Source organism: Meriones unguiculatus, chromosome 1, assembly GCF_030254825.1.
Source record: "Meriones unguiculatus strain TT.TT164.6M chromosome 1, Bangor_MerUng_6.1, whole genome shotgun sequence".
In the NCBI taxonomy this organism is placed as follows: Eukaryota; Metazoa; Chordata; class Mammalia; order Rodentia; family Muridae; genus Meriones; species Meriones unguiculatus.
In genome coordinates, this window is record NC_083349.1 from 143,425,625 (window position 1) to 143,440,990 (window position 15,366).

General features: G+C 43.4%; 1 protein-coding gene across 1 annotated transcript; it reads left to right on the forward strand.

Moving 5' to 3' along the window:
* The first annotated feature begins 742 nt into the window (after positions 1-742).
* On the forward strand, positions 743-1,808 carry S100a8 (S100 calcium binding protein A8). Its single transcript, XM_021664569.1, has 3 exons — positions 743-822; positions 1,316-1,477; positions 1,614-1,808. Exons 2-3 carry the CDS (start codon positions 1,337-1,339, stop codon positions 1,740-1,742), a joined length of 270 nt encoding a protein of 89 aa, XP_021520244.1. The 5' UTR covers positions 743-822; positions 1,316-1,336; the 3' UTR covers positions 1,743-1,808.
* Positions 1,809-15,366: the final 13,558 nt, after the last annotated feature.

The following is a 15,366-nucleotide window of genomic DNA, read 5'->3' on the forward strand; positions in this document are numbered from 1 at the left end:
GGCATGAGACATACTTGGATTCTCTAAAATAATTTCTCTCTCACCACTCTAGAGTTGACTCCTCTCTTCCAGGCACAGTGACCACTGAGAGGGTGGAAGGTCTTTACCGTGATCATGCAGGGACCCATTGGCTGCAGTGGGGTGTACAGAGAGAAGACATATGATGGCCAGGACATCCCTAGCTTCCAGAGCAGAATAATCACAAAGGGTCATGGCAGGTTAGGAACTGATCATTGGGGAAAGAACTTTTCCCAAAGACTCCTCCCACCCATCCACAACAACCCCACAACAGTACTCCAAACTGTACTAAAATCAAGCAGCTAGGACTGGTGTAAATGGTTCTGAGGTTGTTGGTACTTTGAGAACCTGGTGGAAACTGTCTCTTCTATGCTCCAACATGCACGCAAGCCCCACCTTCAATTAAGTTCAGAGGCAGATGGGTCACAAAGGCAATAGATCAGCAATGGCCATAGAGGAGAGGGCTCAGAATTGGGAGTCTGTCTGGATGCAAGGATGAGGTGCCAGTGTCCCAGAAAAGACCTTTCTGCTATGCCCCATTTACATTTTTCCTGCTGGGCACTCCTGTCCGGTAAATGTCTTCCCTGTTCCAACACTCCTACTTCCTCAGACTCAGAAATACCTACTGTGCTCAGTGATTGCCACATGGGCCTGGTTGGGAAACAGAGGCTGTGTCAACTCTGGAAGGGAAGAGGGCTGTCTTCATAGCCAGAGGCTGTGGGCAGCCAGCCAAGCTTTCCTCTATAAAAGCAGCTGACACTTAACTGCACATCACAATTGTCAGCTCCGTCTTAGTGATAGCGTGTAAGTAGAGCTGTGTGAGTCTATCTCACCCTGGAGGCTTCCCTTAGGGAGGGTTGGTGGATGGAGCAGCCTTTTCTGAGAGGGCAAGAAAGCTTGGGCAAGTTTGCAGCACAGATAAAATGCTTGAGGATGAAGGAAGTAGAATGAGGATAAGTGGAGGCTTCTAGCAGTATCTAGTAGAAGAGGGCAGGAAGTTTTAGTGTGGAGAGTTTGCTACACTCTTGTGTGTATGTGTGTATATATGTGTGTATATGTGTAGATATGTGTGTATGTGCGTGCGCTCGTGTGTGTGTGTGTGTGTGTGTGTGTGTCTGAATACTGAAGTACCTCTAATGTTCCATCCTACCCTTACCATCAGACACAGAGTCATCTTCTGGGTTTAGCTATCTGAGGCCAGCCAAAGCTACTTCTTCGGTCATAAGCCTTCTGAATGTCCCCTCAGTCATCTCTCTGCCATGAGTAGCACCCATCCCTTTGTGGCTGTTCCTTTCAGGTGAGCAAATCTCAAGCTACAATGCTGTCTGAGCTAGAGAAGGCCATGGCCAACATGATTGAAGCCTATCACAACTATGCCAGTTTGCAAGGGAATCATCATGCCCTCTACAAGGAGGACCTGAAGAAACTGGTCAATACTGAGTGTCCTCAGTACGTGAAGGTGAGGAGGTGTTGTGTTCTCGGGGTTCTCTAGTAGTGCTGGGATTGCTGGTCCTCCAAGCTGCTTTCTACAGATAGACATTGCTGACTTTTCTCTGATATATTTACAATCTGACCCCCCCAACTCTTTTTGACAGAATAAGAATGCCAAAACCTTGTTCGAATCATTAGATATCAATGAGGACAAAGCAGTTAACTTCGAAGAGTTCCTTGTGTTGATGATAAAGGTGGGTGTGGAAGCTCATAGAGACAGCCACAAGGAATAGCAGAGCTCCTGGCCTGATGCTGAGCCCCTGGACATGTCTACAGAATAATAAAGTTGTCATACCTCAGGTCTCTCTGAGTCTCTTGCCTTTCTTGGGGGAAGGGATAGAAAACTGGAAAGAAGAAACCTGTCTAGTTTTGGCCCTTCCTGCTCTCCACCTTCCAGTCCTTTCCCAGTGACTGTTCCTCTCCTCATCATTCCCCAAATTGTTCTGAGTCTTTTTTGTCCTCTGAACTTTGAGTCAATGGCTCTAGGATTTAAGGATTTTTAAAAGTTTATAACTTAGACCTGACAGCTTTACTAGTTTGTCCCAAATGGGAGATTTGAAAGCAGAGGGATGCTAGGCAAACTGACGCAGCGAGACGGCTCAGTTTCTAGTTAAATGTCTTAGAGGTGGGGTAGGTATGAGGGGTGTGTATATGAGGGAGGAGGGGGAGGAGAGGAGGGAGCGAGGGAGAGGAACAGAGGGATGGGACTGATCTTTCATCCCGTGGCAGGTGGGTAACTTTTAGTCCTACCTTAGGCACTGGAGGAGTCCCATCTGTCCCACATTGTAGAGATCTCTTTATTTTTACTCCAAACTTCCAGGTTCGGTTAAATGATACAGGAATGAGTAGAGAGGACAATATATTCAATGAAGCTCAGCTTGTGCATGTGGACTCTGTAACTTCCTCATCATTACGTCAGTGGGTTTTCCCGGGGCCTTGGAAAATGAGAAAGTCGGGGACATTTCGCCAGAGCACAGCCATTGAACTGGATTTCTTTTTTTAATTTGTTAATATTTTTAAATAAAAAATTTAAATTTCATATGTGTTCTGTATTTACATCATTCCTCTCTTCTCCCCCTTTCAACTTCTTCCATGTTATTCTCTCCCTCTTTCTCAAATTCACGACCTCTTTTTCTCTTCTTCTTTAATTATTATTGTTACATATACATATATGAATAAATATATAAATGTAACCTGCTGAGTTCATTTACTGTTGTTCAGTATATATATACTGAGCAATATATATATATATATATATATATATATATATATATATATATATATATTGTTGCTTAGTATATATTTTTAGGGCTGACCACTTGGTATTGGATAATCAGTTAAGGGCTCATCTTTTGATAATTGATTCTCCCTCTCAGCAGCTATTAATTGCCTGTAGGTCTTCATCTAGGGGTGGGACCCTATTCTCTCATTCATGTCGGCATGACAATAGGTGTCAGAATTGTTTAGGTCTTGCTTAGATAGTCCTGGGGAAGCTTCCCTGTTATATATAGAAGACACAATCTCACAGCAGATGTTCTAGTCCTCTGGTCCTTAACAGCATTTCTGAATCCTTTTCTGTGATGTTCCCTGAGCCTGATGTGTAGGGCTGTGTTACAGATGTATCAGTTGGTGCTAGGAACCCCAGTGTCAATTATCTCTGTATGCATTTGACCAGTCGTGGCTTCTGTAATGTTCTCTGTCTGCTGCAAAAACGAGCTTCTTTAATGAGGAGTGAGAGCACACTTATCTGTGGGTAGAAAGATAAGAATTTAGAATATATTTAGAAATAGTTTTGTCTAGGAAAATGGCAGTTGTAGGCTCTCCTCTAGGGTCTCTGATCTTACCCACAGGTATATGGCTAGGGTGCAGGATGGATCCCCTTTTATTGAGTGGGCCAATGAATGGGTGTTGCTTACTGACAAGATAATAAGTAATATTGTTCCTTTGTAGATATCTTGCAGATATCTGGTCATTGTTGTGGTTGATAGGCCTCCCATCTGGTTAGGACTATTGGTTGCTTTCCTCCATTGTCATCTATCATAGTGCCTTCTTGTACTATGAAAGAAAGTCCTTTGGAAAGGAGGCTTCTGGGTCAGATTCAGATTTATTCCTCCAAATCTCCTCTGAAGTGTGGGGTGTTTTCAGCAATAGGGATTCACCTTCAAATTCTGGGAGACAGCCAAGAGCAACAGCAATAGTCTATGTTGTTTTGGAAATTTATTGGACTCCCATGATTGAATAACTCTAAAGGAGGAATCTTTTTTCTTGATTTATTATTTATCACAATTTATTAACTTCATATCCTAGCTGTAGCCCCTACCTTATCTCCTCTCAGTCCCACCCTCTCTCCCTCTTCTCTTCCTATACCCCTCCCCCAGTCCACTGATATGGGAGGTCCTCCTTCCCTACTATCTGACCTTAGCCTATTAGGTCTCATCAGGGATGGCTGCATCCTCTTCCTCTGTGGCCTGACAAGGCTGCACCCCCCTCAGGGGGAGGTGATCAAAGAGCTGACCACTAAGTCCATGTCAGAGACAGTCTCTGTTCCCCTTACTAGGGTACCCACATGGAGACTAAGCTGCTTATTGTCTACATCTGAGCAGGGGTTTTAGGTCCTTTCCATGTATGGTCCTTGGTTGGCACATCAGTCTCTGCAGGGACCCCTGGGGCCAGAGTTTCTGGCTCTGTTGGTCTTGTGGAGTTCCTGTCCCCTCCAGGTCTTTCTATCTCTCCCTTCTTTCATAAGATTTCCTGCACTCTGCCCTATGACACTCATAGTTTGGCTATGAGTGTCAGCATCTGCTTCGATCCCCTGCTGGCTAGACTCTTTTAGAGGCCCTTTGTGGTAGGCTTACTGGAGGAATTTTAGTTAGGGTTTCTACTGTTGTGATAAAACACCATGAACAAAAGCAACATGGGAAGGAAACGATTTATTTTGCTTTATACTTCCATGTAAGAATCCTTCACTGAGAGGAGTTAGAGAAATCAGAGGCCATGAGGAGTGTTGCTTACTGGCTTTTTTCCTCGTGTCTTTCTCAGTCTTCTTTTTACCATCCAGGACCTCCATCCAAAACATTGCATACACTGCCCTTCTACATCAATTATCAGTCAAGAAAGTGGTCCACAAGCCCTCAGACCAATCTGGTAGGGCAATTTTCTCAATTGTAGCTCTTTCTTCTCAAATAACTCTAGCTTGTGTTAAGTTGACATAAAACTAGCCAGTACAATTGACTCCTTGTCAATTTGACCCACAAACAGATATCTGTTAAATCATAATCATTTATTTCTTGTTCATTCCCAAGATTTCATATTAATATCAATATCACAATATAAAACATAAATAACTTTAAAAACCCTGCATTTGGTTAGACATGAGTTTAGTCTCTTAAATCATTCAAAGTCCTTTTAAATCTTCAAAGCCTCTCAAAACTATCAAAAGTCTCTCTAAAATTCCAAAGTCTTTTAACTATGGGCTCCTATAAGACAACAACAAAAGGTTAAGTACTTTTCTACTCTAAAAAGAAGGAGCAGTCACGGTCAAAGCAGAGCAAATCCCAAATCCCAAAGTGTAAAGAGTTCATGGCTTCATGTCCTAGATCCACTCACAATCCCCTGGGCTCCAAGGGGCCCAAGCTGCTTCTCAGGCTTTGTCGTCTGTAGCACACACAGCTTGTCTCCTAGGCTCAGGCTGGCTCCACTCCATAACTGCTGCTGTCCTTGCTGGTTTTCCCATAGTGCTGGTGTATCCAAAGTGTTGCTGTCTCTACTTCAATGAGGCTGTACCTTCACCAATAACCTTTATTCAGTTCTCTTTAGGAACTATGAGCCCTCTACGTGGTGCCGAGTCTCAACTCCTCTCCCTGACTTTTTTATTCCGGAGCTTCTATGTCACAGGGACAAGCTTCAGCTGCCTTCCATGACCACTTCATGCCTTCAAAGCAAGTACCACCTGGGGATTCTTACACATTGCCAAGTTTGGCTACTAGCATAAGTTACAGTGGTGGCCTCCTCTGGACCACTGTTTGTGTGTTGACCCTGAGAAAACACTGCCCAGATTTCACCTCAGTGATGCTGTTGTTTTTTTTCCCTCAATCACAGCATACTTCTCAGCCCTAGCTGAACTAGCATCAACTGTCCCAGTAAAGAAAAGGTTTCACTCTCGTGGTTCTTTTTAATTCAAAATATTGAATGGTCCCAAAAGAATGTTAAGGGACTCTCTCCCTTTTCTCTGAAACTTTACAAGCCAGACCACTATGCTCCACAACACTGCCAGCATTATCTTCTAAGTTTCCATAATGGCCCACTGAGCTCTGAACAGCCATTAGCTCTCTAGCCCCAGGCTCCAAAGCCCTTCTTCAAGCCTCTCCTAAACACGCCCGGGTCTGTCACAGATACCCCATAACCTGGACCCGAGTTCTGTTTTATTAAGGTTTCTATTGTGGTGATGAAACACAATGACCAAAAGCAACTTAGGGAAGAAAAAGTTTATTTCATGTTACAGCTTGCAGTTCGTCATTCAAGGAAGTCGGGGCAGGAACTCACGGCAGGAGCCTGGAGGCAAGGATGCAAGCAGAGGTCATGGAAGATCGTTGCTTGCTGGCTTGCTCCTCGTGGCTTGCTCAGTCTGCTTTCTTATGCCATCCAGACCACCCACCCAGGGGTAACACTCAGTGAGCTGTGCCCTTCCACATCAAATACCAATCAAGAGGCTGGCCCACAAAATCGCCCATAGGGCAGTTTGGTAGGGATTTTTTAAAACTTGAAGCTTCTCTGCCCTAAATGACTCTAGTTTGTGTCAATTTGACACAAAACCAGCCATCATAGAAGGGGTTTTTGTTATCTTTGACTTTTGTGGAGACCATTATCACCCCAAGTGAAATAACTTCATCAAATACATATATTTTCTGGTTTCTGAGGTTACTTCAGGTTATGTATTCATATCTGAAAATTCAGAGCTAGGTACCGTAAATGAGAGAGAGCATGTGGCATGGTCCTCGGTTGGTACATCAGTCTCTGCAGGACCCCTGGGCTCAGATTTTTTTAAGCTTTGTTGGCGTCCAGTCCCCTCTGTGCCCTTCTCTTTCCCTCCCTCTTCTTCCATAAGACTTCCTGGGCTCTGCCCAAAGTTTGCCTGTGAGTCTCAGCATCTGCTTCGATCCCTGTTGGGTGGAGCCTTTCAGAGAACCATCTATAGTAGGCTCCCATCCTGTTTCCTCTCTTCCACTCTTTCTGGTGTCTAACCTGTTTGCCATTCGAAATGAGATTTAAGCATCCTCCCTACTGTTTAGCTTCTTTAGATCTGTAGATTTTAGTATGGCTATGTAATATGGCTAATATTGCATATAATTGAGTGTTTACCATGCCTGTCTTTCTGTTTCTGGGTTACCTCACTCAGGATGATCTTTTCTAGTTCCATGTATTTGCCTGCAAATTTCATGATTTCCTTGTTTTTAATTGATGAGTAGTATTCCATTGTGTAAATGTACCACAATTTCTGTATCCATTCCTTTATTGAGGAGCATCTAGGTTGTTTCCAGATTCTGGCTATTACGAATAAAGCTGCTATGAACATAGTTGAGAAAATGTCCTTATTGAATGATGGGGAATCTTTTGGGTATATGCCCAGGAGTGGTATAACTGGATCTTGAGGTAACAACTATTCCTAATTTTCTGAGAAAGTGCCAGATTGATTTCCAAAGCGGGTGTACAAGGTTACATTCCCACCAGCAATGGAGGAGAGGTCCCCTTTCTCCACAACCTCTTCAGCATGCATCATCCCTTGAGTTTTTGATCTTAGCTATTCTGTTGGGTGTGAAAGGCTTTTTCTCAGGGTCATTTTGATTTGCATTTCCTGAATGACTAAGGATGTTGAGCATTTCTTTAATTGTTTCGCTGTCATTTGATGTTCCTCTGTTGAGAATTCTCTGTTTAGCTCTGTACCCCATTTTTTAATTGGATTACTTGGTTTGTAGGTGTTTAGCTTCTTCAGTTCTTTATATATTCTGGCTATTAGCCCCCTGTCAGATGTAGGATTGATGAAGATCTTTTCCCAGTCTGTAGGCTGTCGTTTTGTTTTGTTTATAGTGTCCTTTGCTTTACAGAAGCTTTTCAGTTTTATGAGGTCCCATTTATTAACTGTAGATCTTAGAGTTTGAACTGTTGGTGTTCTGTTCAGGAAGTTGTCTCCTGTGCAATGAGGTCAAGGCTCTACCCCAATTTTTCTTCCAACAGATTTAGTGTGTCTGGTTTTATGTTGAGATTTGTGATCCACTTGGACTTTAATTTTGTTCAGGGTGATATATATGGGTCTTTTGCATTTTTCTACATGTAGACATCCAGTTAGACCAGCACCATTCATTGAAGATGCTGTCTTTTTTTCCCCATTGTATGGTTTTGGCATCTTTATAAAAAATCAGGTGTCCATAGGTGTGTGGGTTTATTTCTGGGTCTTCAATTCAATTCCATTGATCTACTAGTCTGTTTCTATGCCAGTACCATGCAGTTTTTATTGTACAGCTTGAGATCAGGGATGGCGATACCTCCAGAAGATATTTTATGTAGAGGATTGTTTTAGCTATTCTGGATTTTTTGGTTTTCCATATGAAGTTGAGAAATTTTCTTTCAAGGTCTATAAAGACTTGTGTTGGTAATTTGATGGAAATTGCACTGAATCTGTAGATTGTTTTTGGTAAGATGGCCATTTTTACCATGTTAATCCTACTGAGCCATGAGCATGGGAGATCTTTCCATCTTCTGATATCTTCTTCAATTTCTTTTTTCAGAGACTTGAAGTCTTTTTTTTTCATACAAATCTTTCACTTGCTTGGTTAGACTTACACCAAGATACTTTACATTTTTTTTTGTGGCTATTGTGAAAAGTGTTGTTTCCCTAATTTCTTTCTCAGCCCATTTGTCTTTTGTATACAGGAGGACTAATGATTTTTTTTAGTTAATTTTGTATCCAGCCACTTTGCTGAAGGTATTTATCACCTGTAGGAGTCCCCTGGTAGAATTTTTGGGTCACTCAGGTATATTGTCTTATCATCTGCAAATAGTGATACTTTGACTTCTTTATTGATCTGAATCCCTTGATCTCCTTTAGTTGTCTTATTGCTCTAGCAAGGACTTCATGTACTATGTAGAAGGGCAGCCTTGCCTTGTTTCTGATTTCAGTGGGATTGATTTAAGTTTCTCTCCATTGAGTTTGATGTTGGCTATAGGCTTGCTGTATATTGCCTTTACTATGTTTAGGTATGTGCCTTGTATCCCTGATCTCTCCAAGACTTTAAACATGAACGGGTGTTGGATTTTATCAAATCCTTTTTCAGCATCTAAGGAGATGATCATGTGTTTTTTTTTTCTTTCAGTTTGTTTATGTGGTGAACTACATTGATGGATTTCCATGTATTGAACCACCCCTGCATCCCTGGGATTAAGCCTACTTGGTCATGGTGGATGATATATTTCATGTGTTCTTGGATTTGCTTTGCTAGCATTTTGTTGAGTATTTTTGCATCAATGTTCATAATGTCTTTGACTTCATCTTCCTGTATTTCTTTATGGATTTTATTCATTTCCTCCATTATCATCTTTGTAAGCATAGATTTAAGGTCATCTTCTTGAATTTCACTTATGTTAGGGTATCCAGGTCTACTTGCCCCTGGATAACTGGGTTCTGGAGATGCCATATTGTTTTTTTTTGTTTTTTTATTGTGCTTTTATGCTGGCCTCTACTCATCTGGCTGTCTCAGGTGTTAGCTGTTAGTTTCTGGTGGCTGCTGGAGTCCTGGAGTGGGTGGGTAATCTTGGCAGGAAGATGGTTGTTCTTGAACAGCTTTCCTCAGCATTTTGGGTATGGTTACTGAATGGCTGGAGCTTCTCAGGGAATTGCCATAGCTCTTCTCAGGTGTATTGTCTTGTGGGCTAATTGGGCTCATTGGGAGCCCGGGAGCTCTCGTCTCACCAGAAGTCCCAGAGACAGCTGCCCTGCCACTGGTTTTTTTGCTCTGAATTTAATGACCTGCTGATGCTCATATACTGTGTTTGCTGGGAGCAGCCCTCTTGAATAACCGGGGAGCCCCGAGGTTTGGTTGGTTTAGCTAGGGAGACAGTGGTTGAGCTTTGAAGCAGTGTCTGAAGGCTGATCCCATGGGTTCCAGGCATCAGTAGGTCTGAAGTTGGGGCTCTGTGTCCCAGTACCCAAGAGCTAATCAGTGGCAGATGAGTACAGCACTCAGGCATGAGTCTGCGGGAACCCAGGAAGTTTTCTGGGGATTAGCTGGGTTCCCTGAGGTTGGACCTGATGTTTCCCTCACTGTGGGTTTTCTTCTGGACAGGAAAACAAAGTCTTTGGTGTTTTGGGGTCCACAGTTCAGTCTGTTATGGTGAGCAGAGCATGCAGGCACAGGCATGTGGTTCCACACTGAGTTCCTGCAGGAACCCAGGAACTTTTCCAGCAGAAGGGAGAGACATTGGCTGAGTGAGTTGAGGTTGGTCGGACTTGATTGCTTACTTCACCATGGGGTTTTCTCTCAACTGGAAAATCCATTCTCTAGTGTTGTGGGGCCCACAGTTCAGTCTGGGACCGTGATCAGATCACTCAGGTGTGTGGCTCTGAGCTGGCAACCAAGCACCTGGTGGGAACTGGGAACTCCTCCGGGGTTTAGCTGGGTGACCTGAGATTGGACCTTATTTCTTCCCACACCATGGGGTTTCTTCTCATCTGGGGGACACAGTCGCTGGTGCTGTGGGGCCCACCGTTCGGTGCGTTGGCTGCTGTGATGTCACTGTGCCCTGCTCCTCAGAAACAACGTGCTCTCGGTGCTGCCATAGTGGACCCTCACCAGTGCTTCAGTCAATAACTAATCAATTATCAGCAAAATATTTCTGCAAATAGTGCTTTTAGACAGTCTTCTAAAAGATTGGAACTAACTAGGTATGGGAGTATAGTCACAGATTAGGAAATAGAAACGCATGTCATACAAGTAGAGAAACAGGACTTTCAGGAAACTAAGCCCTGAACAGAGGGGGCTGACAAGACCATAACCGGCCTCCCTCCTGCTCAGAGTCAGAGGCAGCGTCACCGTCATGCATTAGCCAGCCCTTTGCATCTCATGTGCCACAGATTAAACAGGCCCTTGTTCTGTGAAATTCTCCCCTCTACCATTTACCTTCAAATGTGCTCTGGACTTTCCAGGTACTTGCTGCTGGCCCAAATCACTGGGTGAATAGGATCTTTCAATGTAATTTGGTCATACAAAGGGACCTTACCTATTTCTTGTGGTATACTCCCTTTCCGTTTTCTACCTCCTCCTTTTCCTAAGGACCTTAAAAGAACACACCTTGCTTTGTTTGGAAGGGTAGGGAGCTGAGATTTTTCTTCTGCCTCCTCTAGGCTATTGGCATTAATAAACACCTTGCCTGAAGGAGGCAATTAGATTCATGCCTTTCTCACCAACCTTTTTACTACCACCCGAAACCTAGCAGGGAAGTGAGAGGGAGTAAAATGCCTTCTTTGGTTATATGGAGGGATACCTTCTTTCATCATGCTCTGAAGGCAGGAACATGGAACACACTGTGTAATGCAGAGGCAAGGAAAAAGAAGCTTGAAGAATGTCATCATGCATTATGTTCTTCTAACTCATGATTCAAAAGTGAGCAACTGGTGTCGAAGTGACCCAGGCAAAAGATCAGAGAGGTTCTGGGTTCGCCAAGACACATTCTAGCCTCACTCAGTACTGAGAGAGTATGGTGTATGGAAATAAACGCTGGAGTACACAGAAGAGAACAGTCTGTTTCTGCCTCTCAGCTGTCTACTTGGTTGTTGTTGGTGGTGGTGGAGGTGGCGGTGGCAGTGTGTGTGTGTGTGTGTGTGTGTGTGTGTGTGTGTGTGTATGTGGTGAGGTGGGAGGACATGTCTCAGTGATTTCAAGTGCACCTGAAATTCTCTGTTGGACTTGCTGTCACCAGATCTTTGGGGGAGATGTACTCTTAGTAACATTTGCCTTTAGTTGAAATTCTAGTGAGTTAAGCTTTCTCTGAGCCCACCCAGATGAATCATAGGAAAGAAGGTCGATTGCACTGTGAATGGGGCACTGGTTGGGAAGAATTAGATTAACACCAAGCTACCAACAACTGATTCCAAGATCATGGTTGGGCAGGGAAAGATGAAGTGAGGGTCTTTCATGCTCCATTAAGGAGTGGCTGGGATTATCATTACAGACAGCAATTTTGTCCATCATAGGAATCAATGGGCAGAGGCAGATAGGGCTTGTGGCCCGGAGCATGGTGATTTGGTTTTCTGTTCCCGCAGATGCAGAAGAAGAGCAAGGTGGTGGGAAGTTGAGAAAAAGTGGTTTGGCAGGAAACTTCATGCAACACTTGAACCACAAGAAAGACCTTGGCTCACCGATTGAGGCAGATCCGGCCACAGAGATTTCCGGGGCCTGCAATTTTCCTGTCTATCCAAGTTCTCCACCCACAGCCAAGATCTTCCTGATTGTAACAATGGTCCAAAAGGGCATAGAGAGGGTCTGGAATTGGAAAATTGGTCTCCATCAGCTGAGCACGAGCACTTACTCTAGCGGGAGACTTTTACACTTAATTTTACTTGGGAAATGAACCATTTTGGTTGGCTCCAGACCTCATCCCACCTGATAGCCTTCAAATTCAAATGGCTAAAGAGGGCCAGGCAGCCTGGGACTTATCAGATTCCAACTGTGTGGCAGTGAGAAAGAAAAAAAAGTAATTTCCAACCTGAGAAAAGACAGATGGTGTCTCCTTATTTCCTGCCATCTATTTGGAAGAAAGAAGGTCTTGTTCCTTGTTATCATTTGATACTTGAGAAAAGTGGTCTGCAAAGGATGTCTGATTACAAAGTTTCAGCAGATAAGTAAGGACATGCTTTCTAGTGCTGGACAGGGCAGTGTATTTTACAGCTCGGTCAAGGGGATAAACACCAGACTACGATGGCTATCACCTTGTCAAAAGCTCAGTGAATCACTTAAGAGTCTTGTACATTTGCTTTTTTCCCCTCACATATTTTTCAAATATTCTTCTAGCCTACTTTTTAGAAGAAAAATCTTTGATGATTCTTTTACTAAAGAATTAAACATCGATTTTGACATAAGCCTACTATGCTTGCTAGTAAGTGTTCACTTTGCTTGAGACCCCATGGTGATGTATTTCTCATACATAACAACCTTGTAAGAGAAGGAATTCCAGTTTCCTTTTTGCTTATGAAGAGACCCAGGAACATAGGAACCTAAAAAACTGTTAACTAGACTGGCAAGTGCAGAGTGAGGACCAGACCCCCGGCAGAAGAGGTTGCATAATGTGTGCAGAGATTCCTTCCAGCAGCTTTTCTAGTCACTAGATTCCAGTGAGTGGACAGGGTCAAGCTTCTCTTCGTCCCTATGCTTGCTTCTCTAGCCTTTTTCTATCTTCTCCCTTCCATGCCTCTGCGGCCCAGGGTCCTTAGTAGGTACTAATGAACTTTTTTTTGGGTTCTCTCTTCTGGCCAGGACTCCACCCAGCATGCCTCAGGGCCTGAAGTACTGGTGAATCTTCTCTGGTATGAACAATCCTCCAGACGAGGATAGTTTCCCAAACACGGAACAAGAAAATTGGCGTTTTGATTTCCCTAAATTCTTGGGGATTTCCCTTCTCTCTCCCAAGATGAAGGAATGTTCCTTCCAGTCTTCCCTGTGCTCCAAAGCATTGCTAACTCAGCCATTCTCAGCATAGCACCCCTCCCCCGAGACTCCAACAACATTCATTCAGCCCACCGTTAGTCTGATGGGAACCCCACCAGAAGGTCAGCTTGGTACAGTTTACCAGAAGCATAGCTATAAAGTCAGACGAGTTTCACACACTGCCAGTGGTGAGCATGTGGTGTAGTTTTACCCTGCTACCCAATTTATGGTTTGGGACTAGAGACTCTTATAAATGAGCATTCCCTGTAACGTTACAAATGCTGGGTGGCTTCTCTATTCCCCTGTGGAGTGCCTGGCACAGTCGGATAGAGCATATTGTTTGCGGCTTTCGCATCCAGAGGCATCTGTGTGAAAGACCTGAACTGTAAAGGCTGGTTGTCTGACACCACATGTTTTCCCAAAACATCCTTCCAGGAACACCAGCCAGCAGATGGCTTCATTCTGCTCTGTGTGTCCTCACACTTGGAAGAGTCATACACGCCCTGGGAAAACATTATCCAACCTGTTATTGACTCTAGTGGAGATACTTCTACTGCCACCTATTTAGGACAACCAGGACTCTCTGAACCCAGTGGTGATAGATATTTGAACACTCTGATTCTCTGCTGCAGAATAGGGTTGCTTTTTTTTTTTTTTTTTACTGTAACATCTCCTGCTGTACATGGGTAGACTTCTTAGAGAAACAGTAGGAGAAATTCAGAAGCAGGTTCACTGTTGATTGCAAACAATAGGACTGTCTAAAGGCTTCTGTCTATGGCTTCTTGTATTAGTTTCCTACATGGATAGATGGGATTTTGGAAGGGGGTCATTGCTCCAGGCCCAGTCATCCTGTCAGTTGTAGGACCTTTCTGGCCTAGTGAATTGTGTTCTGGCTTTGGTTCCATGATTACTCACTCAGAACTCTGTCAGTCCAGGTAATGTGGATCTAAGACACAAACCTTAGTCATCAGATCTAGGGAAGTCTGAAAGGCACATGGAATTGACTTCTTTTGCTCTGAATTGAGGGGTTGGTCCCCATGTGGCTTTGCCTGACCTAGTCCATTGACCTTGGTGTATAAAACCCACAGGGTTCTTTTGGAGATTCTCAGTTTCTGTCATCATGGGGCACAATAGATGAAACTCCATCTGCTTTGGGTGGCTCTGAGGGACTGGCTTGCCAAATTCTAGTTTCTCATTGTCTGTTCAAGCTTTGTTTAAAGCTGTGTGAGTGTCCTGTCTTTCTGGCCTTCTATAAGCGGCAAAGTACCCAGAGCTTCAGAGATTCCCCAAAATGTCCATCTCTAAGCTAGTCCCAACTACTTTCCTGTGGCTTCTTGGCAACAGGGCATATACTTTGGTGAGTACTTCTGCCCCCAGAATGGAACCATTCACAACTCCACTGACTTCAGCACCTTGCTCTCCTTCATCATGTTGACCTCAGTGCTATTGCTGAGAAAGGTGTATGAACTTGTTCAGTTCTAAAGTCTCAGAGGGCAGCCATTGGTACCAGTTTGTCCTTGAGCTTGGCATAGGGCTTTTTACACAGTGACTCTGAGTACAGAATTCTTTTGTTTAGTCAATTTTATTTGCAGTTTAAGAATATTTCAGAGCATCACACCATTATGTTTCCTTATTTTCTGACCTGCAAACAGATACCTTAAGTAGGTATTTAAAAGAATCAAAATTAGGCATGTGCAACATGCAAGGATTATGCCATTTAATTCGCAAAGTATAATTTACTAGCACATGTTCTAAGGATTTAGAATAGGAAGCCAGAAGAAATGTGACTGACTTTAGCACTTACTTACTTACACATCTAAAATAAAACCTATCTGAGCTGTAAGCCAGGGAGTCTGTGATATATCACCACTGGACAAGAGAGCAATGACTCAAGCCTGTCTAGGAGGACAGGGTTTTTAAAAGCAAAACTGGGAATTGACTGTATTAAGATAAAGACTAGGTGAGAAACAAAGTTGCATCTCACAGAAGAATGTCTATGGCTTACAGAAATCATTTTTTAAAAAGGCTGATAAGGTATTATTTTCTGAAATAAAAACTTATTCTGATTTTAGGGAGTTTTGGAGACAGGTGACTTTGACGCAGAAAAGTTGATTCACTTCCCTAACCTCATTTTTTTAAATTTATTTTTTTTATTGCAAAATAG

Coding starts and splice junctions, on each gene's coding strand:
- S100a8 (XM_021664569.1), top strand. CDS start 1,337: ATGCTGTCTGAGCTAGAGAAGGCCATGGCCAACATGATTGAAGCCTAT. Junction 1,478..1,613: donor AGTGTCCTCAGTACGTGAAG/GTGAGGAGGTGT, acceptor TCTTTTTGACAG/AATAAGAATGCCAAAACCTT.